At 43.3% G+C, this 27,001-nt stretch overlaps 1 protein-coding gene across 1 annotated transcript in view; it reads left to right on the forward strand.

The window, feature by feature from the left end:
* Positions 1-27,001, forward strand: part of OMA1 (OMA1 zinc metallopeptidase) — a 601,584-nt gene that overhangs the window by 380,435 nt on the left and 194,148 nt on the right. The window contains exon 7 of the mRNA XM_085602499.1: positions 5,730-5,804. Within this exon, the coding sequence (XP_085458625.1) occupies positions 5,730-5,804 (75 nt within the window). The remainder of the gene's footprint in view (positions 1-5,729; positions 5,805-27,001) is intronic.

The raw sequence follows: 27,001 nt of genomic DNA on the forward strand, positions 1-27,001 counted from the left end.
CCCACGCAGAGGTGACGCTAAACCTGAATCAAGGCAGTAGCTAGAACACTAAAACACCCCCACTTGAACCATACCTCTACAACGGGCACACAGAGTGAACAAACCTGACCTTTACCCTTTCATCCTCCTTCCATCCATTTATCAATCCTTTTACCCTTCCATCTATTCATCCATCAATCCCTTCACCTTTCCGTCCATCCAGCATCCATCCATTCACCCTTTCATACACCCTTTCACATGTACTCTGTCCATTCAGCATGCGTTCACTCATTCATCCGTTTATCTCTCAATCTTTTCACTCTTTCATCCCTACACGCGCTAATACCCTTACAGGTGACCCTCGAGCTATACAAACACCAATAACATACTTTTCTCCCTTACACCTATCCGTTGTTTCACTTTTTCACTCCATCCTTTCACTCTATTCTTTCAGTCTTCCATCCATTCATTCCTACACCCGTCTATCCTATTTTTCACCTTTACTGTTTCACCGTTCTTCCTTTCATCCTTCTTTTTTCTCCTGTTCATTCTTTAATTTCTAAATATGTTTTGTCTCATGCTTTTTTCTTTGTTATATTTCTCTCATGCATACTTTTTCTGTTTGTCCCTCTCCGCGTGTTGTCCCCTTTGTTCATCATGACATGATTTTCTTTCCTCATTTTCCTTTGCCTATGGCCTCTTGGTGTTCCCGATCCATTATTTATTAACGTTTTGTCTGCAGATGGAAGATGCCACAAATAACTAATTTACCGTTTTATTGGGATCAAGTTCACCAACCCACCGGTCCCATGGCAGCCCCCACTACGATACTGACCTGTGTTGCTTCACCTCTATCTCTTTGGCAGCCCTCAATGCAAATTCGTTAAATTTAAAGACTTATTTTCCTGTGCCAGTCATCTGGGCACAGTTGTGTTCATAATGTCACTCGAAGAAGTGAACATTTAGAGCCAAAGCTTACATAAGGATTCAGTTCAATATTCAATAAAGCCCAGCTTTACTACGCAAAATGGCAGAAGCTGGTGCAAACCTCAGTCTCAATTTTTGAGAGCTAAAGTGTATTTATGATGAACCCTGACCTCTATGCAGTACCTACAATGATTTGTGTCTTGAAGAGATGATTGCTAATGCTTGTAAATTGAGTTTCTCTTTGGAGGCCCATCATCAAACCCGAATGCCAAGTTGAACCAGGTGCAAAGGATGGTCTAAGCAATATTTTGAGTATGGACCCTACATGTGGTGTGTGATTTATGAAACTGCACATGTCATAAGTAGATTACCTTTCTGTGGTTGTCTTCATGTAGGAATCTTCAAGGTTGTATCTTTAGTGCAAATCCTACATTCCATAATGCTGGGTCATCTTTACTATTCCACAAGGCTCTGTGTGGCACAAAGCAGAATCAGTTAGCACCCGCACTGCAGATGATATCATCAGGCTGCAAAGCTCTGTAACTCGAGTGCTGTGCAATCTTCTATCCTTCGTGCAAAGGAGCACTGCAATTTTTCATGCGGCGTTCCCAAAAAAGATGCAGCCTACTGCTATGGTATATGGGGCCTACAACATGCTTGTGCTGCTCCTGGAAACTTGGGAGGAGTCTTGAAACTGATCAGGGTAAGCATTTAGCCCAAGCACTGGTGGCAGTGTTACCCCCCACCCTTAACATGACTACAGTGTTAGGTGCCATATGTTCAGATTTTTATCATATTGCCATTGTTCATCAGAGACTAGAGACTTTGTGATTAGAGGAGCAATTATCTGCATATTATTTATTTATATTTGGCCACTTCTAAAGCGCTATATCCAGGTAGGTACCTCAGCGCTCATTCTTCAAAGACCATTTCTGCAAATCACTAACCAGTCATAAAATCACAGGAGCCTTGTGGTGGAAAAGCCAGGTGTTTAGTAGCTCTCTAGTCTACATCCCAGCAACGAGTATTCTCTTCTTAGATTAAGTGTAAGCCAGTTCTAGAGCATTGCTGCAGCCACTGAAAAACATCTTTCCCCATAAAGTTCTCTGAAACTTGGGAACCATAAATAACCAAGCTTTTTCTTGGGGTGCAGAACCTAGATTTGTGGGTAAGAGGGTTATGTCTACGGCCATATAATGCTTTATGAACTAAGCATATGTATTTAATGTTAACCCTCTGAAAACTCTGAAGCCAATGATGTTTATTTAGGCACTTTGAGAAGGACGTGCGTTTAATATTTAGTATGAGTCACGTTGTGGCATTTTGTACTAATTACAGTTTATTCGAGGCTTTTGTAGGATCCCCAGATATACAGCATTACTGTAATCAAACCTCACAGTCACAAAAACCTTGAAAATCTGTATTCTTTGCTGGATGTTGAACAGAAACCTAACCTGTTTTAGTATACCTAATTGTAAAAAAAAGTTCTTAGTCATTCAGCAAATCTATTTATACAATGGTAGGTCAAAATTAAATCTGATTTCAAGATTCTTTATCAAATGTACAGGGGGGACTCTGATCTAAAGAGAGGACTCCCATGCTATTCACAGAGGAAGTGGTCCCAACATTTCTACCTGGTTTCCCTACTATTCCTATTGTCCAAATCTTGTCTCATTTTTTGTAAACACTGAACCAAAATGGTACGGTAGCTCAGTGAGTTGAGTGCGCATTGCTGAGAGGTGTGTGACCTGTAAATTGCTGGATAAAAGCAAGAAAACGTAATTCAGAGTTTCATCCATCTAAAGTTGTTAAAGGCAGTGGCATTTTAAATGGATAACACTATTAATTTTTTATTAAAATATTCTATGTAAAAGTGCAGAAAAATTAGCAGATTGTTATACTGCCTTGTGATAATGAGAAAGGAATGTCTTTGTATGATGATATATGCATATGTATGTCCTTCCGAGCATGCACCTGACGTACCGACATGGCAGAGTTAAAAGCAAATTGTAAAATTGTAAGATAATAGTTTCTGACTAGAGAGGGGGTCCTTTCACCTAAAAACCTTTGATGGGGGGTCTCGGCATCAAAATGTTTGAAGACCACTGCTCTAAGCCCTCTGTGGCTCATTTAGGCGGGAGTGAAGGGGCAGACAGAGGCGGCCCGTCCCTTTTGCAGGACATTTGGCACACAGCTACATTTGTTTAATTATATTAAACTGCACTCGACCCCACATGGGTTAGATGCATACAGAGGGCGACAATAATTGACCATGCACAGGTTTTATGGATAATCCAGTTGATGTAAATAAAATAAGATCGTGCACATAGTACTGCAAGTGCCGTAGTCATGTTAGATGAAGGGAACCTCTTTACAGCCAGTGGAACAGGAATACAAACTGCAGCACCAATATGTTTGAACTCGGCAGCCATGCTAGGTGAGGGAGCAATGCTCACAAGCCAAAAAGAGTGCAAAGAACACTCTTCTTTTATGCAGGTATACATAGTCTGCATAATTAAATGTTGTACTCAAGGTGAACACCATGTGGGCAGAGTTCTTGTAGAAGCTGTTTTTCTGGTGTTCCCTTAAGATCTGGCGAGTGATGGCAGCTCTGCTGTGACTCCAGACCTAAAATGGGATTTCTTCATAAAAACCTGGAGAAAAGTTTAATATTGTGATGAATTATGATTTCCAGGACATGTTGAATATAACATGAAAATGAAATGAAGCATTTCGCAGAAGAAACACAGCTGTGGTCAGTCTGGGGCACCAACCATAGGCCTGGTGCATACATAAATCAGTGTGGTAGCTTTACCATAGGCTGCACCTTACTAATAAGCCCTAAACACCTTTGGGGCTTCTTGCGTTCCTGTTCATAAGGAACAGGATGCAGCATTCCTGTTTTAGAATTATGTCTGTATTCATACATGTGCATTCACTTACGTGCTTGTACATCATTCGGCTTTCATGACATTAATTCAGCTGTAGTAGGTGGGAGAGGTGTGGTGCAGCGGCCAGGGCAGCTGCCTTCGGAGCACAGGGTTCATGGTTCGATCCCCGGCTCCAGCGGCAGCTCAGCTCAGCACCATGTGACTCTGGGCAATAGCTCACTTAATTTCCACGATGACCCCAGCACCTTGAGACCCCTAAGGGTGAGTAGTTTGCGCTATACAAATATGGATTTATTTATAGTATTTGCAAACGTCCTCACTTTTCCTATTGTGCTGAACGTGTTGGATTGTATTGATTGGCTCATTCTGCATTTGTTGCACATGTCACTGGTGGACCAGTTATTTTAACTCACCATTTAGCACTACTGGCTGCTTTGGGGTTGTTAGAGCGCTATCATTTCCCGTATGGCTTCAAATTGTCCAGTATTCATGCATTCTGAATTCACTTTCCATGGCCAAAACGCATTTGTGACAGTATGTACATTTGGAAAGGGTATGTACATCTGGATCAGGATTGTGGGAGTCCATAATATGATGATAAGAAGAACATATGGGACAGGAGAGGGTATGTGTGAGTGACTTGGGGTAGCCCAGTGTGAGTAATGGTGGGTCCAAGACTTCATTAGCCCACTGTTTTGGATAACTTGGAGACGTTTGGTGTGTGTGGAACCTCAGGAGCATCACCACAGTGGAACCACCAGCACCCTTGTCAGGTCAGCTGTTGGAAGCATGCATGATGTTGGTGTCTCTATTGATTCCCTGGTTCTTTTTACTAAGGTGTGTTTGTATTGGCTGTATTACAATTGGGGAGTTATTGGTCGTGCTAGACAAAGCAAAAATTACAACCTATTGTTACCATCTCATTAAAACATACTTAGATTGGCGGTTCACTCTCACCTCTTACTACTGGCTGATCGGTGTATCCTTCCACCTTCTAGGAAGTGCTTCCTTTAGAATACACGAGAGGCTGTTTTACATCGGAACAGTATACTCGGACATCACACTGTTTGTTACAATCATTCTTGATCTCCTATATGCATTCTATACTGTGTGCAATCAAGTTTACTTCACTATTCCTCAAGCCAGCCAGTGGCTGAAGGTCGGGCTTTAACTTGCTCAACAGTATTTGTAAATGTGTTAGCACAGCATGCTGTCTTTGCCAATGTTTGTTTATTGTGTCCCTTTTCTAGTGTGTTATATTTGTCTTATCTGTTCTTCGTGTTTTTATTTAATGCATGTTTGTCATGTGTGTTTGTCTGTTGTTTTTGTCTACGTAAGAGGGGAACTTGCATTTTATGCAGTGGAACATTTATGGGAGGTCAATCAGTACTATTTTTGTGTTGGTTGGTCTTCCGGTGAGCGCTGGTGGTGGAGCTGGTCGTGAAGGCTTTGCGTCATGTTCTCTCCTTCCAATTGTAATAAATTCTGCTCTTCACCTGCTTTCTCCGCACCTGGCCTGCCAAGGGAGGATGAATTACATTTCTTATAGTTAGCCAATAGGGGGCAGAACTCTTAAATCCTTTAATACCATGTTCTCTGCATCCCTGTGTGGGGTTGGGAGACCATGTTTCAAAATATATAACTGAGTGAGGTTTGGAGACAATGTTTCAAAATTTATAACTGTGTGGGGTTGGGAGACAATGTTTCAAAATGTATAACTGTGTGGGTTTGGGAGACGATGTTTCCAAATATATAACTCTGCAAATGGAGAAGAAAAGGCACAAGCTCGTTAACTATTGTCTACATGTTGTAAAATGTTTTTTGTTATGGAGAAAACACTGCTTGAAAAATGAAACAGTTAAATATACTCGACTGTATCTCACAGGAATCGTACGTTTATATTCTTACAGCGTTAACATAATTGTCTTTCAGTTTATGTTCGATAGGCCGTACGGGAGAACTCTGGAGGCTGAAGCAGACAAGGTTGGACTCCAGCTTGCTGCCAAGGTAACTAATTAATTACAACTACACTAATTCAATGTGGCACCTGCTGCGGAATTCCACTGCAGAATACACTAGACATTCCTAATTTAGATTTATTGCCAAATGAAATTCTTAAGTGTCACGTGGTGCAGCCTGCTGCGTGTCACGCAGTGGCGCAGTATCTTTTCAAGAGGTACGTGCCGTGCCCTACTGTACCTTACACTGGACTGAAGTGCAGCGTGCCATGCTGACTTAGACTAAGAGGTGTGTGTCTTCAGCCACGGAAAAGGTACTGGAATAAACTGCATGCTGAAAACCATAGGTCAAGAATACTGAAATGACAAATTACTGTTAACTGGAAAAATGCATCTAATGTCTCTCTCAAAGCGTGGTGGTATAACGTCTGCCATAATCACAGACTTGATAACGCCTTTGTTTTTCCTGTTCACTTAGCAGCTAAACGTGCAGACTTATGGCTTCCCATTACGCTGTATTTAAATAACTGTGCGACTCGTTCTTTCAGTCCTATGCCTGTTCAACAAGAAGTCTCTAAACCTCCATGATACCCTTTTCACATTCTACATATTTCTAACATATTGTTTTTGTTTTTATTCTTCTAAAATTTGCTGTTTAATTTATAACGGTTATGCCTTTTATACTTCTTTTCTAATGCCCATGATTACTGTTTCATTGTAGTTTTCTTAGTTCCTACATTTTGATTTGTTAACCCTCCCCCCCTTCCCTTTCCCTCCTCTTTCCTCCCCCCTTTTATAGCTGATATTGTGTATTGATTATTCCTTTTTCATTCTTTAATAAAATTTCATTGAACTTAAAAAAGAATACTGAAATGAAATGTAGGAGAGAAAAGAGTAAGGGAATGTAAATTGTAAACTAAGTCCAGCCTGCAAATAGCATGACCCAACAAGAAAAAACACAATCTGGTTGATATTCAGTTTGTGTGACTGGTGTATGTGTTTCATGTATTTTTGCACATTATTGCTTACCTGGCCTGATTTTCCTTTCAGGCTAAAGTGCACCAAAGACAGCCTATTGTAGGTACATCAAGTCACTACAAATCGTAGTGATAGAAAGGGGGTTCTCTAGTTGGCAAGGGTTTGCACCTTTCTCCAATGAGGGACCCTTCCTTCTAGTCAGGATAAGGGAGTAACACTCCTAAAATAACCCCTGCTAACCCCCTTGGTAGCTTGGCACGAGCAGTCAGGCTTATTCTGGAGGCAGTGTGTAAAGCATTTGCACATAACCAACAGTAATACAGTGTAAGCACTACAAAAGGACACCACACCAGTTTAGAATAATATCCATTATTTATATATACTCACGACTAGACCAACAAGCATTGGCATAGCCAATAGGTCTCGCTTTTGGGACCTTATATGTATTTAGTTATGCAGCACCATATCCTTGGTGCAACAACATCAACTGTTGCAGGACTAAACACTTATAAGGTCCCAAAGGCGAGACCTATTTGCTATGCCAATGCTTGTTTTGGGAGATACCAAATTGACAATTTAGAGGCTATAAATCTATCTCTAAATATTGAATTTTAGATGGCTTAAGACACTCACCCATGGATATGGCTGCTCTAGTTGAGTGTTATACATTTAGGCAAATCCATGTAAAATGTATACAAATAAAAAAAAATCTACACACATCAGCGATAATCAATGCTTACATCAAACAGTAAAAAAAGGGGACATAATCCAAAACGGTACATGCTGTTTGTAAATGGTATATGCTGAACCACTGGTGCGGGTTTCAAACCACATGCCCAAATGGAGTATACAAAGCTTGAATAAAATGGAGACTCAATGGAGAGTGCGGGCCTGCTTTGTTGTGCCTCCTGCAGCTGATGTGGAAGGCATGTGCAGAGAGGAATACACAGAGAAAGAGCAGAGAGGGTGCGAAGGTGAGGGGATATACACAATTGAAATGGCCCGCAACTTATGCCCAATCATGTTGAATGACTTAAATAAAATAATTTGATTGTCTTCTAGAAAATGGCGATTACCATACCAAAAGGAGAAATACACGGGTGTATTGTTCACAAGTGTAAAACTTTAATTTTAGCAATTTTCTATGAAATATAAACAACTTCTGGAAAGAGTGCATCAACATTCTTCAAAATAGCAGCAGCAAAGTCATTGTGCAAGTGTCCCTGCTACCAATTGCTAAACTTTTTTAAGTGCCCTCTGACGACAATGCTAATTTCGAATTTATCTATTGCCTAATGTTGCAGAATTGCTTCTTAAAAGTGCAGTAAATAGTAAATGTTATTATCCAAATGATTGCAGCTCGATTTATCGACCTCAAAAAGATGAGACTTAACCGAGATTCAAACTTCTACACTGGCAAGTCACACCAGGAAGAACTTAATTTGCCAGGTTGGCAAATTCACAAACAAAAATTGAACATCAACTCTGAAATGATAAGTTGTGTCACTAAAAACGAGCAACTCCTCTCCTATGCCACCATGAATACTTGCGTGGATACATGTACTAATATTGTTTCTATTTACGGTTTTGCATTTTCTTGTACTCTGTACTTGGTTGTAGTAAGATGAATTCCATTACTTCAACTGTATGAAAGGTAACAGACTAGTAAAGACAAGCTCCAAAACAACAAAGTCAGTGTAGTGTCTACAAGGCACTTACCATCCAAAAGGCACGGGTCTCCAGAGTCGGGACCTTCCCAAAACGTTATAGGGAGGAACACAGACCTTGGGAAGTAATACAGATTAAGTATGAAAGCCCTCACTCACCAACCTGGTTGGTGACATGCTTCATCATCGGGCTCCACTGGGTATGGCCGAGTGCCATCCCAGTGTGCTACAACGCCAGGTTACTGCGGAGCGGGATTTTGTGAGGTGACAGTGAATTTGGAATTAAAAATACCCAATTAAGTAAAAAAATATATATAATTTAATAGTTTTGCTAATTGGGAGAGATTAAAAAGGAGTGAGGGTCAAAAAATAACAGACCGGATTCACTCCATGGCGGTCAACATGTTTCTGCCTTGGGTGTGTTTCACAGGCTTTCATCAGGACCAGAGTGGGAGTGTGAGAGCCCCGGAGGTATAAACGCACTAAGGTTCACCCTACCGTGGGCTATTATGTGAAAAAATGTAAATAAACAATTCAAAATCCGCCAAGTGGTATCGAGGTGGAGAGAAACGAGTTTACTCTTAAAATGAAAAAAAGACAAACAAACACAAGACAAAACATAAAAGAATTGTAAATGTGCATGGTCAATTCATTCTGAGTCGCCGTAGCTACAGGCACAAAACATAGTGCATGGATGGGACTGTGCCAATAATCAGTACCTCAAGTGCCAAAAGTTGTGCTATCCGTGCTATACGCTTATCCAGGTACTAGTGTCAGGGGAGTACACCGGACTTCACCTGAATAACGTGACTAGTACTCTATATCGAAACAACCGTGGAGCCTACACGCTACGTGAGGATCTAGATCAAAAGAGGGCCGGGAACTCATTGGACATGGCCCGTGCATCATTTCTAGGAGGCAAAGATGCATGAATATGGAGAAAGATTCTTACTATGAGGCCAGACCGTTCGTCGCCTCAGGGATCCCGGGGTGGGGGTGCGAACAAAATGGCACACCCTAAAGATAGAAAAGAAAGAACAAGGCCACGAGCGGCTAGGTAACCAGAACTGTGGCTTTTAGAGAACATAAAATAATGAGTAAAGAAGCAGGTTAAGGGAAGTCCACTTACGCCCTCGCTGTTCGGCACCCGTTAGAAACCTGTACAGCCTCGAGCCGCCGGGTCCAGGAAGTAAAGAGACCTGGAGCGAGGCAGATATAAACAGAAAAGATGGGCGAGTAAGCCCGATTGTGATAGGGCAAATTCCCCGAAGCTGTGTAATGATTGGCTGGGCCCCAGCCAATAGAGTGAGGGGAGAAAACGTTCGTCAAGGAGGCTCGGCCGCTGATTCCCTAGACGCTGTCATCCGGGAAAACTTTATGCGGTGTTGAGCAAACGAACATAGTTAGTGCAGGCATCATTTAAGGATTTGAGCCTGGGAAAAATGGTAAAATGCAGAATCCACAACTCGAAGACGGGGAGGTAATCGAGCATAAGCTAAGTGCTCCAGTATTATAGAGTGTCAATTCAAGAAATGGGAGACCGACTATTCGTGAAACGACACATATATTTTACAAGGAAGCCCAAACAAAGGTATTGAGAAAAGGAATGACTAATCGTGGAAGGGGGTCCAACATGGTAAGGGCCAAAGAGGAACTATGTACTTGATAAGTATGTAGTGGGACCACCAAAGAAGAGACCGACTAAGATCAAGTAGTATTCATAAAGCAGGGGGTGGGTCTACACGGACTGGCAATACATAGTGAGTAATGAAATCATAAGTCCATGCTTAGAGTATGTTAACCCAAGGTATATTATCGTTAAGACCCACAAGATTAGTGCCCAGACGATACACCCATCTTTGTTCCTTCTCAAAAAGGATTTTCTGAGTATTACTGCGTGTCGTGATCTCTTCAATTATTGTCCAGTGTAGGTCATTAGTGGTATGGTTAGCAGACAGAAAGTGTTCACTTAGTTTCGTAGTGACTCGCTTACATCTAATGTTGCTCCGATGTTCACCGATACGGAGTTTCACTTTCCTAGTGGTCATCCCTACATAGCGTAGACCACAGGGACAAGTAATCAGGTAGACGACGTTGGGTGTATTGCAATTGGTATGTCCTGTCTGGGTCCAGACCTTGCCGGGTTCCAGGATAAGGATACCAAGGACCTGCTTAAACTACTAAACAACATTCAATGTTCTGAGGACACGGTCTTGGTCACATTGGACATCGAGAGCTTGTACACCAGTATCCCCCAGGATGAGACCATCCGGGTCCTGGGGGAATCTCTCAATTCCCATCCTTGGGAACACAGGACATCTAAGAACTTCATTATCCAATGTGCAACCCTAGCCTTGAAAAGGAACTTTTTTGAATATCAGGGACATCTGTACCTGCAATCCACGGGTACTTCCATGGGGAGTACCTTCGCTCCTAGTGTAGCGGGATTGTATGTGTATGATTTCGAACGAAAATGTATTCTCCCTGATACCAATCCTCATCTATCCTCCATAGGCCTATGGAGACGCTATATAGATGACGTGCTTCTCATCTGGCACGGCGATATCAACGCCCTCAAAACCTTTTTCCAGTGGGTCAACACCTTGGATCCCAACTTAAGATTTACGTACACCTATGACCTTCAGGAAGTCGTATTGCTCGATGTTGTGATCACTAAGAAATTTGGATCTCTTCACACGAAGACACACTATAAACCTACATCCAGAAATAACCTTCTCGATTTTACGAGCTTCCATCCTCGTGCTTTGAGGGAGAATTTGCCTTATGGGCAATTCCTCCGCCTCCGGCGGAATTGTACCTCTTTGGGAGATTTTAAGGCCCAATCCAGTGATCTAACTTCCAAAATGACAGCCAGAGGGTATCCCGTCCCTCTTCTCTCCAAAAGTTACAAACGGGCCAGAAACCAACCTAGAGAAGTCCTTTTAGAGGACTCTGTAAAAGACGTCATGTCCATACCACTCACATGCGTCACTACTTACAGTACCCTGTCCAACGCTATGAAGAAAGTCGTCATGAAACGCTGGCGAATTATTAATAGCAACAACCGGAGATGGGAAAAACCTCTATTCTCATTCAAACGAGCACAAAGCCTGCGGAATAGCCTGGTACATACACGCCCTATCACCCAAACAAACACTGCTCAAAGATCCATCACTGAAGCTTGGGGTCTTCCTAAGATTACTGGCCATTTCCCGTGCTCGGACTGCAGTATATGTCACCTGACCTCCCACACTACCTGTCTGAACTTGGAACCCGGCAAGGTCTGGACCCAGACAGGACATACCAATTGCAATACACCCAACGTCGTCTACCTGATTACTTGTCCCTGTGGTCTACGCTATGTAGGGATGACCACTAGGAAAGTGAAACTCCGTATCGGTGAACATCGGAGCAACATTAGATGTAAGCGAGTCACTACGAAACTAAGTGAACATTTTCTGTCTGCTAACCATACCACTAATGACCTACACTGGACAATAATTGAAGAGATCACGACACGCAGTAATACTCAGAAAATCCTTTTTGAGAAGGAACAAAGATGGGTGTATCGTCTGGGCACTAATCTTGTGGGTCTTAACGATAATATACCTTGGGTTAACATACTCTAAGCATGGACTTATGATTTCATTACTCACTATGTATTGCCAGTCCGTGTAGACCCACCCCCTGCTTTATGAATACTACTTGATCTTAGTCGGTCTCTTCTTTGGTGGTCCCACTACATACTTATCAAGTACATAGTTCCTCTTTGGCCCTTACCATGTTGGACCCCCTTACACGATTAGTCATTCCTTTTCTCAATACCTTTGTTTGGGCTTCCTTGTAAAATATATGTGTCGTTTCACGAATAGTCGGTCTCCCATTTCTTGAATTGACACTCTATAATACTGGAGCACTTAGCTTATGCTCGATTACCTCCCCGTCTTCGAGTTGTGGATTCTGCATTTTACCATTTTTCCCAGGCTCAAATCCTTAAATGATGCCTGCACTAACTATGTTCGTTTGCTCAACACCGCATAAAGTTTTCCCGGATGACAGCGTCTAGGGAATCAGCGGCCAAGCCTCCTTGACGAACTTTTTCTCCCCTCACTCTATTGGCTGGGGCCCAGCCAATCATTACACAGCTTCGGGGAATTTGCCCTATCACAATCGGGCTTACTCGCCCATCTTTTCTGTTTATATCTGCCTCGCTCCAGGTCTCTTTACTTCCTGGACCCGGCGGCTCGAGGCTGTACAGGTTTCTAACGGGTGCCGAACAGCGAGGGCGTAAGTGGACTTCCCTTAACCTGCTTCTTTACTCATTATTTTATGTTCTCTAAAAGCCACAGTTCTGGTTACCTAGCCGCTCGTGGCCTTGTTCTTTCTTTTCTATCTTTAGGGTGTGCCATTTTGTTCGCACCCCCACCCCGGGATCCCTGAGGCGACGAACGGTCTGGCCTCATAGTAAGAATCTTTCTCCATATTCATGCATCTTTGCCTCCTAGAAATGATGCACGGGCCATGTCCAATGAGTTCCCGGCCCTCTTTTGATCTAGATCCTCACGTAGCGTGTAGGCTCCACGGTTGTTTCGATATAGAGTACTAGTCACGTTATTCAGGTGAAGTCCGGTGTACTCCCCTGAAACTAGTACCTGGATAAGCGTATAGCACGGATAGCACAACTTTTGGCACTTGAGGTACTGATTATTGGCACAGTCCCATCCATGCACTATGTTTTGTGCCTGTAGCTACGGCGACTCAGAATGAATTGACCATGCACATTTACAATTCTTTTATGTTTTGTCTTGTGTTTGTTTGTCTTTTTTTCATTTTAAGAGTAAACTCGTTTCTCTCCACCTCGATACCACTTGGCGGATTTTGAATTGTTTATTTACATTTTTTCACATAATAGCCCACGGTAGGGTGAACCTTAGTGCGTTTATACCTCCGGGGCTCTCACACTCCCACTCTGGTCCTGATGAAAGCCTGTGAAACACACCCAAGGCATAAACATGTTGACCGCCATGGAGTGAATCCGGTCTGTTATTTTTTGACCCTCACTCCTTTTTAATCTCTCCCAATTAGCAAAACTATTAAATTATATATATTGTTTGACTTAATTGGGTATTTTTAATTCCAAATTCACTGTCACCTCACAAATTCCCGCTCCGCAGTAACCTGGCGTTGTAGCACACTGGGATGGCACTCGGCCATACCCAGTGGAGCCCGATGATGAAGCATGTCACCAACCAGGTTGGTGAGAGAGGGCTTTCATACTTAATCTGTATTACCTCCCAAGGTCTGTGTTCCTCCCTATAACGTTTTGGGAAGGTCCCGACTCTGGAGACCCGTGCCTTTTGGATGGTAAGTGCCTTGTAGACACTACACTGACTTTGTTGTTTTGGAACTTTTCCCTTGAGGGGACTAGTCGTGTTTTTACCCTTCCTCTTCTGTTGTTGATTGATAGTAAAGACAAGCACCAGAAAATGTCTACTGTCTGAGACGGCATTGGCTTAGTCGGAAGTGAGTTGCTCCTTGAAGAATTCACATCAGATGCTTCCGAAGTTAAGAATAACAAGCTAATGAGGAGGGAGGGGGGTAGTGAGAGCAGACAGCAAGGGGGTGGAGGAGCATGATTCACGCGCTGGAAGGCTTAATGAGCCATGACAGAAAGGTAGATGGCAGCTGCGCACATGCACGCTCACATGCACGCAAGCTTTAGGCCACCAAAAGCCTGTGGCAACACTTTGGAAACCCATACACTAAATGTCTTGCAGAGCAGCGCATGCGCTGCCTCAGCGAGACCTAAAAACGTAAAAAATCCACAATACAGTACTTAGAAATCTTTAGTTATCAAAATAACCTTGAAATACAGTTCCTTGAAGATGATAGCTCCGTCCGGGGGTGTCGTGAACAAACAAATGCAAACAGTTCTGTCTGTCCGCGGCGTTGCGGGCCAGCTACGGTGTTGGGAAGATCCTCAAAACAGTACCTTTAGAAATGCAGGGGGTCGGCGACCTCTCGTTGAGCTTCTGAAAGCACGGTGTCCGCTGGTGTCGGTTCCGGAGGTCGGTGTAGGAGTCGTCGGGCCCTTGAAGTCACACGCGTTGCAGATGGAACTCCTCGCGGTTGAAGTCAGGAGCGCTGGCGTCTGCAGGAGTCGGGTGCTCTGGTGCGAAGTTCAGCGGTGCGGTGTGCGATGCCCTCAGGTCGCGATGCGAGCAGCAGCTCGGTGGTGGCGTCAGATGGCAGCATCGGTGAGACCAGCGTCGCTGTGCGAAGTGATGCGGTGCTCGTTGCGGGACTTGTGTAAGCAGCGGCATTGTCGTTGCTGAAGCAATGTTGTCGGCTGACGAACTGGAGTCGATGGTGCTGGCAGGCCAAGGCTGCAGTATGTAATGAGGGTGGTGCATCGTGTAACTTTACGAGTGGTGCCCTTGAACCACGGTGCAAGCAGCGGCGTCAATTTCAGTGTGAAGTGGCGTCGTCGGGAATACCAAGGCAGTGTTGTGAAATGAGGCGATGCGGAGTGCGGTGCGAGCAGCAGCTTGGTGGTGGCATCAGCAGGCGTCGTCAGTGAGACCAGGGTCGCGGGTTGATTTTGCTGTGTTGCCCTCTGCCTTCAAGACACGTAGTCGCAGCGGTGTCGTAGACGGTGTTGGGTTGGGTTGCTTTTTCTTCCGTGGCAGCATAAAACACACAGTCCCCAGTTCTGAGGGCAGAAGAACTTGAAGTCTTTGCAGTTCCTGAGACTTCTCGAACAGGGGGCAAACTCTACCTCAAGCCCTTAGAGAAACTAACAAAAATAGATTGCAGAAAGTTCAGTCCAGTCCTTTCAATGCCCAAGACAGAAGCAACCACTGCAGGCCAACACAGCAAAGCACTCAGCAAAATGGCAGTTCCTCCTCACAGCTTCTCCAGCTCTTCTCCTTGGCAGTCTTCTTGGTCCAAAAGAGTTCTAAAGTTCAGGGGTTTGGGCCCCACTTTTTATAGCCCAAAATCCTTTGTCCTGTCAGGCAGAGAATGTCTGTGCCCAGCCAGAATGGGTTCTGCCCTCTGGTGTGGTTTCCTGGTAGGAGGTGGAGACAGCATTGTCAGATGCATACCAGGCCCATTCAGGTGAAAGGAAATCTCCTCTCCATACTCTAAATGCAGCCCAGGTCCATTCAGCCCTTTCCTGACTCACCTAGACTATCCGGAGCCACTCCAGCCCCTGTCATCCAAAACCCAGAGAGTCAATCCACATCCTCGCAGTGGCCACTGAGCAAAAAAATACCTACTTTCTAAAAGTGGTATTTTCAAACACAGAATGCAAAAATCACCTTCACTAAAAGAGGCATCTTTAGATTCTGAGTTCCAGCATACTAAACTTTATATGTCTAACTAGTTCCCATGGCCATTTATGTTTATAAGATGTTATAAACAAACTCACCATTCTGTCCTATGGGAGCAGGTAGCCTTGCAATAGTGAAAAACGAAATTGGCAGTAATTCCCTATCAGGACATACCACACACATCAGGGCATGTCCTACCTTTCACATACACTGCACCCTGCCCACAGGGGTACCTTGGGCCTACCTTAGGGGTGACTAACATGTAGAAAAGGGAAGGTTTAGGGCCTTGCAAGTGGGTGCACTTGCCAGGTCGACATGGCAGTTACAAACTGTGCGCAGACTCTGCAGTGGCAGGTCTGAGTTACCTTTTTACCGGCTACTTCTGTGGATGGCTCAACCCGTGCTGCGAGCCCACCAGTAGCATTGGATTTACAGGCCCTGGCACTCTCAGTGCACTTTACTAGGGACTTACCAGTAAATCCAATGTGCCAAACATGGAAACACCAATACATAACACAATTTACAACAGGAGCACTTGCACTTTAACACTGAACAGCAGTGAGAAAGTGCACAGAGACACTAAATCAGTCAAAACCAGGTGGTCAGAAAGCAAAAAGACAGGGGAAACACGCCAAAAATGTCAAGTCTAACATGTAGAAACTGCATTTATGTGCAACATCTGTTTGCATTAAGTTTCTAAAAAGAAGCAGCTTAAAATTGTGAGGTGACACAGCATGTAATATGTTGCTGTTGAAGATTATCTCATGTAATACTAGATGCCCACAGACAGACCTGCAGCAACTCACCTGCAGTCAAACATAAGTCAAACAGATTCACACACAACGGAACACAACTACACACATCTTTCATGCACATCCCCTCCCTCAATATGCGTGCCCACACACAGGTAGAGATGATGGCATTCTGAAAATTCCACATGTGTGCCTGTGATTGACTTCAGAAAGGGGCCACACACAGCAGACGAAAGCTGTTGGTGATTTCTGGATATTAGAGGTACCAGAAACCGCATCTTAAAGCAGCCCCTGTAAACACAAATAAAACAAAGGGGGGTTGCTTGTATTTTGTCAGCAACTGGGATTATTTACTTCATAATCAAACAGAGAATGAGGCTATAAAAATACTACACTCCTGGAGGGTTTTTCTAACCAGAGTTATTACACCAGCCACGTGACAACAAGCATTTCCTAAGCATGAAATGACTGGCCACTTGATAGAACCTGCTAGGCCATTCGATTTTGATCCTTAAAGTATATCACAGTCTTTCTGTGGAAGTTAATCACAGACAGAATGTTTTTATGATAAAAATAATTGTCCTGAAGAAGGATGTGAAAATATTTTTGATGTTCCACCGAAACGTTGTGTTGACACGTTTTGTGATTTATTACAAAGCAGAAACGAAATTCTATGTAATACGATGTTTACATTTTTATGGCTCATGCAATGATTAGCTTTAGGAACTGACTATGTTCTAGAATGAACAGAGAGATGATTATTAGTTTCTTTTTTATAAAACAAATGTTTTAAACCTGTGATTCTAAATGTATGAGCATTATTGTCAAAGGTTTTTATGAAAATAAAAAAGAATACACCCAAATTTTCAGCATTACACTGTGCTTGTAAGGACTCAAAATATATATGTTTTTAAGCTTGTGATTGGCAGTTTTTCTGTGCCAGTAGATGTCCATTTGGTTTTCAAACAAAGTGCTCATCTTTATCGTTTGAAGATACACGAAGGGAAACTAACTTTATCTAGTCCTGTGATTGACTTTCCTTGTTATTGCTTTGTTTACATAGCTTGCATGTTGTATGTCAAGAGACAGACCGCAGAGTTGGGAAGCATGAACCTCAAAGGAGATATTATGCATTGTAGCATTTATATAGCTCCTACTTCCCCTATGTGGAGTGCTGAAACGCTTACTCACATGGATAGCAAGCTACACTGTGCAGGATGTGTGGTGGTGGGCGGGTTGTTTTGAATCTATATGGGAAGTGTTGTCTTGTCATGCTTGATGTCCACCTAGATGCATATGCGGTATGGGACGCATTTTCCAGCGATGTGATGGGTGAGGCATTGGAGGCTGGTGACATTTCAAAGTTGTGGAGCTTAAATGTTAGGGATTAATCACTGACCCAATCATCCCCCATTAATTAATCCATGTTTCCATCATCCACTGCATTCATCTGTTCGTTTGTACATCCATCCTTCTAGAGACTCTTCAATTCACTCACCCACTCACCCATCCCTGTATCTATTAACTAGAAAACCATCTATTATGTCTCCATCATACGGAATATTCATCCATTCATTCATGTGTACATCCAGTCATCCTTCTGGACTCACATTCCTGTCTGCTGCCCACCCATCCATCTATGTATGTATCCTTTCAACACTGGTGAATCAACACAGCATCCAGCCATTAGTAGACAATCTCCCATCCATCCATCCACGTCACAGTTGTATGTAGTATACATAGTAAAGTATATTTGCTTGCCTATGTTTGAGCCCCCAGAGACGCAGCTGAAGCAGCACTGCAGATTCCTCCACGCCTCAACCCAGTCCAGTCTGGTGTGAGGTTGTCTCTGCCCCAGCCCTACTTGTGGGTCTCAGGGTCACCAGCCTGTGCCTTTAGGCTAGTCTGTCATTGAAACATGCTCTCTGCGTGTTTTCCCGTCCATGGAAGGCAGGAGTGGGTTGTGGGAAAGGAGGGGGCTTTCCTATCGGTGTAACCCCCCATGGCCTGTCTAAGCATCTGTGGCCTGGGCCGGGGTATGACGGTCTGGAGACAGGGTAGCGACCAAGGAGCAAGGGCTGTGCAGTGCTGCTGTGAGGGCTGGTCAGAGCAGCCAGGAGTGATGGGGCATACAGAATGAGAGGAGAAAAGGGAGGGAGAGAAAGCAGAGTGAAGAAAGAGAGAGGATTGGTGAGGTGAACTGAATTAATAGAATGTACCTCTTTGTATGCTAACTTGCTAAACCAATCTTGGTGACACACTCATACTGTTTATGAAGGTAAACAGCATGCAGCAGCACCAGGATTGGAGCGGACAAGTGAATCTAATGCTCCATGAAAGAATGGGAGGCTGTCCCTGTGTTCCCTCAGGCTCCTCTTAGTTTCATAAAAATATTCAAAAGGGATCCACGGTGCAATGTCTTATTAAAACTACCTGTCCCTATCTATTTATTCTGTGCCTTCTAGGCAGGGCTAAACACGTTCCATGAAATTATATTGGGGTATTTTTGCCCTATCATCTCTTATACTGTCAACATGTTTCGGCAAGTCATTGATAGCCACTCAGGGTCGTTGGCATTCATCAGGACTAAGAATCCTACAGTCACTATCACCATTACTCGCTTCCACTAATTAGTAAGATGTGTGATGTAATGTTATGCAGTGACCTTACTTGTCACTTTGTTTATAAAACCAATACTTTTCTATAAACAAATAACAACATTATCAATCAAATCCCACAAGAGGGTGAATATATGTGGTCCTCACAATCAAACCATGTCAATTTTGGTGTAGTGCTACTATAATTAATCGTGTAAAGCACTATATTCCCTTCTATGACCAAAATTACCATTTTAATGTGAAGCACCAATCAAAACATTTGTATTTACCTAGGTGGGGTTAAAAAAAGTACCATTAAAGTCAAGACTGTCATTCCTTGCCCTGGTAGTTGTCTCTTCTCTCTAAAACCGGGGTAGAGGTGGGAACATCACCCTGTAGTTACACCCTGTGTAGAGCCAAAGTATATCAGCCACACTGTTAGTACTCATTGTGATTAATACGGTCTTCATCTGTCTATTAAAGTTAAATAATCTTTTATCTTTGAGCAGAATGTCAATCAAAGGGAAGGATAGCTCGTTGTAACCAATGCGAACAATACTGACTTATATTGGTAGAACTTATTATTAGGTTTCTCGGGACTCAGCCCTTCGAGCATGGTGCCAAGCCCCCTGTCTCAACCGCCTTGCAAGTATTATTGTACAGCTGCGGTAATTTCAGGAGAAAGTATCAAGTTAACTATCCCGAATGGTGAAGAGCAAAGTTTAAAAATAGGCCAGTTTCCCCTCAAACGAATCTCATCCCCACAGGACTTAACTTCATCAAGGGACTGCCGCAGGCAGAACTAACCACTCATCACTCATCATCCTCCGTAGATGGTTATTGCTGCTTTTACGCGCCCTATTTGTAGAGGCCATTGTGGTGGTCTCTTGCTATGTGGACTGATTACGTGCACATGTTCTTAGTGTCAAAAGGCTAGACCGTTAACCCGCCGGACAGTCATGCACCTTCTTGAGTGTCTGACCTTGTTTGTTGTAATTCCGGTGTTCACCCGATCAGAAACTGAACCGGAGAACGTGCGCATGGGTAACGTAAAAAGCATAGGCTCGCCTTGTACCTACTCCCTACATTGAATTTGCTCATTCCACATCACCATATATTCTGCTATGATTATTGGAATATTAATAACAAATAATGATTTTACATATTGTTCGGACTGTGGTGTATTGTTTCTCCAAGCCCTCTGTTTATTGTGATCTTTACAAAAAATATTGAAGGATGTCTCCACACCTCATGTGGATATATATATGTAGGAAGTATTCCAGGAGAATATAACCAACCCTAATTAAGGCTCCATTCATTATATTCACTTTTCCACACCATACATCATATCTACTTCTGTCAGTGTGGGAATGTTAGTGAGACATAATGATTGTAGATGTGGCTCAGAATGTAGCGTACTATCCCTCTTCGTTTATTGTGCTCATCACAGATCAGATTAATGAAGAGTATCTCCACACCTCTTGTGTGTATGTGTATATATATATATATATATGTAGAAAATGTTCCTTGAGAATGTGTTCAACCCTGTATGGAGTATGCCATGAATATCGAAGGAAAGGGATATTTTCAAACTTTAATGTCTCCGTTGAAACTCATGCATGTGTGCCGGGTAGTCGCTATGGTGTATGTCTCATATGTATTTGTGGTGATGCCAGGGAATGTCATCATTCATTCCCCTCTCATGGATATGTTTCCTGTAAATCCATCTCTGGTCTCTTTTGAAAAGAAACTTGTTGATATCGCTCACATTATGATGGATATTGGGTTTGTCTCATACTGTCCATATGAGATCGTTCGCAGAATGGTTCATCTCAATAAAGTGTGTGGTTAATTTTGTCATGGTTTTGTTACATTTCACATTGGACTTATGCTCCATAATTCTTAGCTTTACCTTCCTTATTGTCATACCAACATATAGTAGATCACAGGGGCAACGGATTAGGTATATGACATTCCTGGAGTTGCAAGTGGTGTGTTTTGTTTAAAAACTACCGTTGATCTTGTGAGCATGAGCCACACGCATTGTAACCCATAACCGGGGGAAGACCCCAGATTCTTGGTTCCACCCATGACCTATTATCCTGTGGTCAAGTGTATTAACATGTTCCAGATACTGGCACTCTTCTTGAACGAGAACATAGGTGGTTGTAGTTCCCAAGCCTTTGAAATTCAAGATATGCCAGTTTTTTGTAACAATCCTTTTGATATGAATTGAGGCTGTGCTAAAAGTAGATACACAGATACTCCTTTTTATTTGTGGACTCTCATTGTTTTCTAGTAGAGTGTCTCTATTGTTTCTCTTTCTCTTACTTGCTTTTGAAACCACCTGATGAGGATAGTGTCTCCCCGTAGTTTGTTGCTGAATTTGTCTGCTGCCTGATTAAAATTATTGATATCTAAACAATTTCTTCGAAGATGCCGAAAGTGGCCATAAGGCTGATTTTGTCTCAAGGACCTTGGGTAGAAACTTTCATGTGACAGTTTATTATTTCTGTCGGTGGGTTTATGGTAAACTTGTGTGATCTATTTCTCATCTTGAGCAATGATATTTAGATCGCGGAAGGGAAGTGACATATTTGTGATTATTGATGTGAAGGTTAGAAAGGAATTTCGAGAATTTAACCAGTCCAGGAATATTTGTACTGATTGTGTATCCTTGCCAAATTAAGAGGACATTGTCAAGAAAGTGACGCCATAGTCTGATCCTGTTACCAAAAGGGTTATTGAGAGAGTAGAAAAAATTCCTCCTCAAACACATGCCAGACTCAGCGCGAACATGCTTCCTATAGAAGTCCCATGAGATTGGAGGTACCATTTGTCATTGAACTCAAAAACGTTCTCAGTCAATGCAATCTCAGTCAAATTCAAGATGAAGGGCTTTAGACTTTGGAAGTCCCAGTTTTGTTGGTATATGGGTACACAGAGGGTGCTAAAAATTGTAGTCTTACCTCCTCACCCCCTTTGGTGTGTGTGTGTATACTAAGACCCATTACTAGTAACGGAAAGCTGTATCTCAAATTGAATACATTTTGAGTTACCTGGTGTTTCATGGATCAGGGTTACTGGGTCTGAAGCTTCTGATCCCGATAATCCCAGGCGTGGAAACACTGGACCAGGACCTACAGACGGAATTTTGAGGGCTGCAAGCAGTTGTCGCGCTGCTTGGAAAACAGAGGATTAACAAATTATTCCCAGTTTTGCCTCACCCTTCTGTGCCTTCCCCCCGAGCCTCCCACCCAGCGCACCATGAGCCAACATACAGCCCTACAGCTATTTATCCCCAGTTCAAACCCTGTGGTAAATGGATGTGGATTTGGGCCTAGCGTTTACCTCAGAATGGGGGAAATACGGATTTGGACGTTATGTCTCCAAGTCTGTTTGTTACTCCTAATTCTAGGGAAATTATTTGTAATCCCCAAATTTAAATTCGGGAAACTCGTAAAGACGGTCTAAGTGTGTCTCCTCACACTCTTTAAACTGCAGTGAACTTTACTAATCTCCTTATTTCATTTGCTCAGGACCAGAATATAATTATTTAGGATAACACAAATCTTCTTTATAGAGTGTCCCTTCACTTAATTTTGTTAGCTTTTGCAAGAACCTTTGTTTATTCAAAACTACGGAGAGAATTCCAAGGCAGGCTTCCCAATGTCTTTTCATCATAATATTTAGAAAACAAATCCTATTGATGGTAGAGCATTTAGCCTCACTAGTAAGAGCTTTGTCTAGATTGATGGGACCTGCTTATCTCTTCACATGTGTGTACACCCTAGGATTACTGCTCCTTCTGGGGCTGATGAATAGTGAACTATACCAGAAGTTGACTTCAAACCCAGGGGAACTCAGCATGCCAAGGAGGAAGACAGTGGAGGTGGAGCTTTCCCTGCTCACCTTTTCTTAGAGTTCCCTTAAACATTATGAGACTTGCATGGCAGGAAAGGCCTAGAACAATTTAGAAGAAAAGGATATTGAATGTGGGAGCAGACATGCAGTGGTGGCTCCTCCGCTAAGGCGGAGGAGTGTCGCCCCACTTGCTGCGGAGCAGCAAAAGAAAGGAAAAGCTAAAATGATAATAACTAATATTATTATCATTTTATTTTGTCCTGCTGCAGCAGCTTGCATGAGGGGGCGGACAGGACTGAAGAGTTGAGGTAGAGTGGTACAACCCTCCTAAGTGCGCAGTGACTGTTTAGGCGGCCACCAGTCATGCGCACTTTCCTCCTTCTCCATGCAGGCTGTAATGCAGCCTGCATGGAGAACATGCCTACCCCTACAGCCCCTGGCTGAGCACCGTGTCCCGAGCCAAAGAGGGCGCGAGATGGGCAAGGGCAGGCAGGTTTAAATACCTCGCCCCTACCCTCTGCGCACTGGACGTGATGCAGTCGGCGCGCTGGGCTGGGGGACTCCTCCCTGGGGTACCCTCTACTAGAGGGGGGTGGGGGGTGGCGTGCCTAATGTGACACTAAGGAGGTGACCACCCTTTTGTGGTGGCCTACTGCGTGAGCCGCGGGCAGCCTCATTCTGCTGATATGAATGTGTTGCTGCTTAACAGCTTCCACCTCTGCATGCTCGGTTTCTGCCAGGCATCCATCACTGGCCGCCATTACAGCACATGCTTCAGTGGTATGTAATACCTGCATGCTTCATTCAGTCGTTAGTGATTTCCACAACTAACTCTGTAGAAACGGGTCTACATTGAACTAAGGAAACTCCCTCGAATCCCATTCCCATTTGCTGTTTTAGAAGTGTGGCTTTCTAGTTTTTTTTGCGGTAGATATGTTCATATAATGCGGTTTAGGATCACTTTGTGTCCTAGTTATATGTGCTACTGGTTGGCATGGAAGGCTTCGTATTTGACTGCTTGGACTTCCTATGAGAAACTCCCATCTCTGCTTGAAATACTTCTATGTGGAATGTTGTTGTCACTGACACGGCTTTAGTGAGGCACATTTCTGTTGTTAGCACAATTACAAATGGAAACTTTCCAGTTGTGTGCTTTACATCTCGTTACAGTTTTCGACTTAAAACCCTGCAATTTCTGAAAGTGAAACTACTAATTTTCAGCCTTCGTTTTGCTCATAATAGCAGCGTGAGATTTCCTTTCGTTCAGCGCCATCTAGTGTCTAACATTTATACACAAGGGAATGTTGGGTTGAATCATTCATTTAAATGGAATAAAAAGCTGCTGCCAAAATTAAATTTTATTTATTGTAATCAAGGTGTCGGAAGAGAACCTTTTTTCCTATATATAATTAAGCCCTAAGAAGATGCATGTGGTTGACAATTAAATGGCTTTAGATCAAGTAGTAACAATTGCTGTGTACAAGCTTCTCTCAGTGGTATTTAACCCCTTAACTGCTCCCACCCCCCACGGTGCTGAGCCCTTTTATTGCTATGGGGTAGTTCGTGCTCAGGCCTCCATAACGTGTTGTCCACATAAGCTATCCACTCCAAATTAGTTTCCATTTTCTCCAACATCCTCGGGATTCTAAGGGTGCCCAGGGTTTGTGGATTCCCCTAAAGGGACCGAGAAATTAGCAAACATACAGCAACAATTTGAGTGTTTGGGGAAGAATAGGAAAAAGTGCTGTGGATGAAAGTGTTTTTTTCTCTCATAAAAATAGCATCAACGAAAGGTTTGCTGTGCTATAGTCACCATCTTCCCAGCTTTGAGGAACATGCGTAGCTAAATTTAAAAAACGAATTCTATACCATAGTATTGGCATTTTTCAAAGTGTAGCCCATTTTCCTGTTTTTGTGCTCTTAACCAAATTACAGTTTGTATTGGGAACCATTTTGAAACCCATAGGTGATCCAGGAAAGCTATATTTTTCAGAAAAATTCAGCCAGGGGACCTTTTTTTTTTTTACAAAATCATTTCTATTGGCATTTTTGAAAAAGTACAGTACATTAGCATTGGTATCATTTAGAATGTATGTCATCCATTTAACTTCTTGTCATGAAATAGAATTACATCATATTGAGCGCCCCCCTGAACGGTTCTAGAATTGGTAAGGTTGAGGTGGATCGATAGATGAGGTGAATTCTGTGTTCACGCAAGGTAGTTTGCGATCTGTACTGGAAGTCGGGCTTTGCTCTCATTGTCAGCCCTATGCTAAAAGTAGTGATAAGTGCCAGCTAATGATGTAAACTGAAACAAACTAGGGAGACATAACTGGGATACACTATGTCATATATTGCACCACTTGGCATGGGCCGCCTGATTACTGCATTATTACTAGGTCTCTGACTATGCATGCGCAGGGGGGGGTCCTGGAGTGTCGCATGAAGGGTAATGCGTATATCGCCCATGCTTGGCCGTCAGCCTTGACCCACCGAGCATCCATTCTACCTGAGGACTACTCTAAATTGCCGTGGGGCTCACCTGTACCACGGGGGAGCGGGTAGCCTGGGACTTTGGTGCATCTGATGTTTCCTGCACAAAGGAATGGAGTAACATAGCCCACGGCATAGTTATAGGATGTTTGCGGGCTACCTTGACCCCTTCAGACCGGAGTACCTCTTCCTCTGCTGTGCACCACTTCTTGACTGCTCCCACCCATGCCGCTAGGGAAGGACCCTCCGGCCTCTTCCAATGCCTTGCTATGCACCGCTTGGCCAGAAGGAGCACCAGCGACGCAAAACGCGTCTCAACTTTCATACTCTTGCGGCGTTTGCTATTGCCCAGGGCGCAGGCCTCCCATGTGTGTCTGTCCGGGAGCCCCCTGACTGCAAGGAGGGCGGCGTGGATTGTGGCCCAATAGACGCGGAGCGCTGGACAGACACAAAACATGTGTTTAAAAGAGGCGTTCTGGGCATCTGGGGCAAGTAAAGGATACATCTGGATAATATTGCTGAAGCTTTTCAGGGGTGAGGTATGCATGGTGCAGAATGTGCAATTGTATGTTTTTGAAGCGGTAATTGCGGGTCACCTTTTTAGGGAATTCTAGGGCACGAGCCCATTCTTTGTCATGGAGCGGTCTGTGGAATTCAGTTCCCATTTCTCCCGGAGGGATGCATGGGTGGGTGGGTTAAGGGCCCGTATCGCTTTGTTTATCCAGGTGATCAGGTGTCGTCCCGGGCCCATCTGTAATATAATGTATAAGCAATGGGGTGACCCTGTGTCCCTCAGAACCTGGGTAAGATTATTACAAGAAAACAATGGTTCTGTCGGGTTTAAGTAAAACAATTGCTTTGTTATGCAAGCGAATCAAGAAAAAAATATACAGAATCAATCCAGAATTGACCACACAATCTAAAAGTACAAATCACGGTGACGCTAGATTTGGAGGGTGTGATGTCATTCTTTATATATAAATTTCATCATTTATATGAAAACACCCATATCACTTGTAACGCAAGGTTACCAACGTAATAAACTGTAAAGTGAGTCAGTGAGTCAGTGACAAGGTGACAAAAGTGACAGAATAGTGCATAGTATATACAGTGATCAAATACAGAAAAAACTTTTCATGTACACAATATACAAGAGGAGGGCCAGTATCAAGGAAAATCACAATGACACCGTTTCACGAATACATCAAAATATATATGGAAAACAGGTCATGAACTGGTCCTAGCAGTTATCGTCGACGTTTCAACCCAGTGTAAGGTCTTTCCTCCGACCAAGAGAGGAGGTGCTGCAGCGTGAGTCATGATCGCTTAGCTTTGACTTCTAATTCAAAATTTGATTTCGGATTGGTTCTGACGTATCCCACTCACCGGACTCGTTACGCCCGTTGAGAGACCACATTTGATGAGGCGCTCTGTCTTTCTACACGCGACCAGTTGATTGCCAGGCCATCCTAGACCACTGGCTAGGTTGCCATCGTTTATTTTAATGTCCTGATGAAGACCCTGCATGACGATTTAATGTCGCTTACACTGGGTTGAAACG

Source organism: Triturus cristatus, chromosome 4_2 (genome assembly GCF_964204655.1).
Source record: "Triturus cristatus chromosome 4_2, aTriCri1.1, whole genome shotgun sequence".
Classification (NCBI taxonomy): Eukaryota; Metazoa; Chordata; class Amphibia; order Caudata; family Salamandridae; genus Triturus; species Triturus cristatus.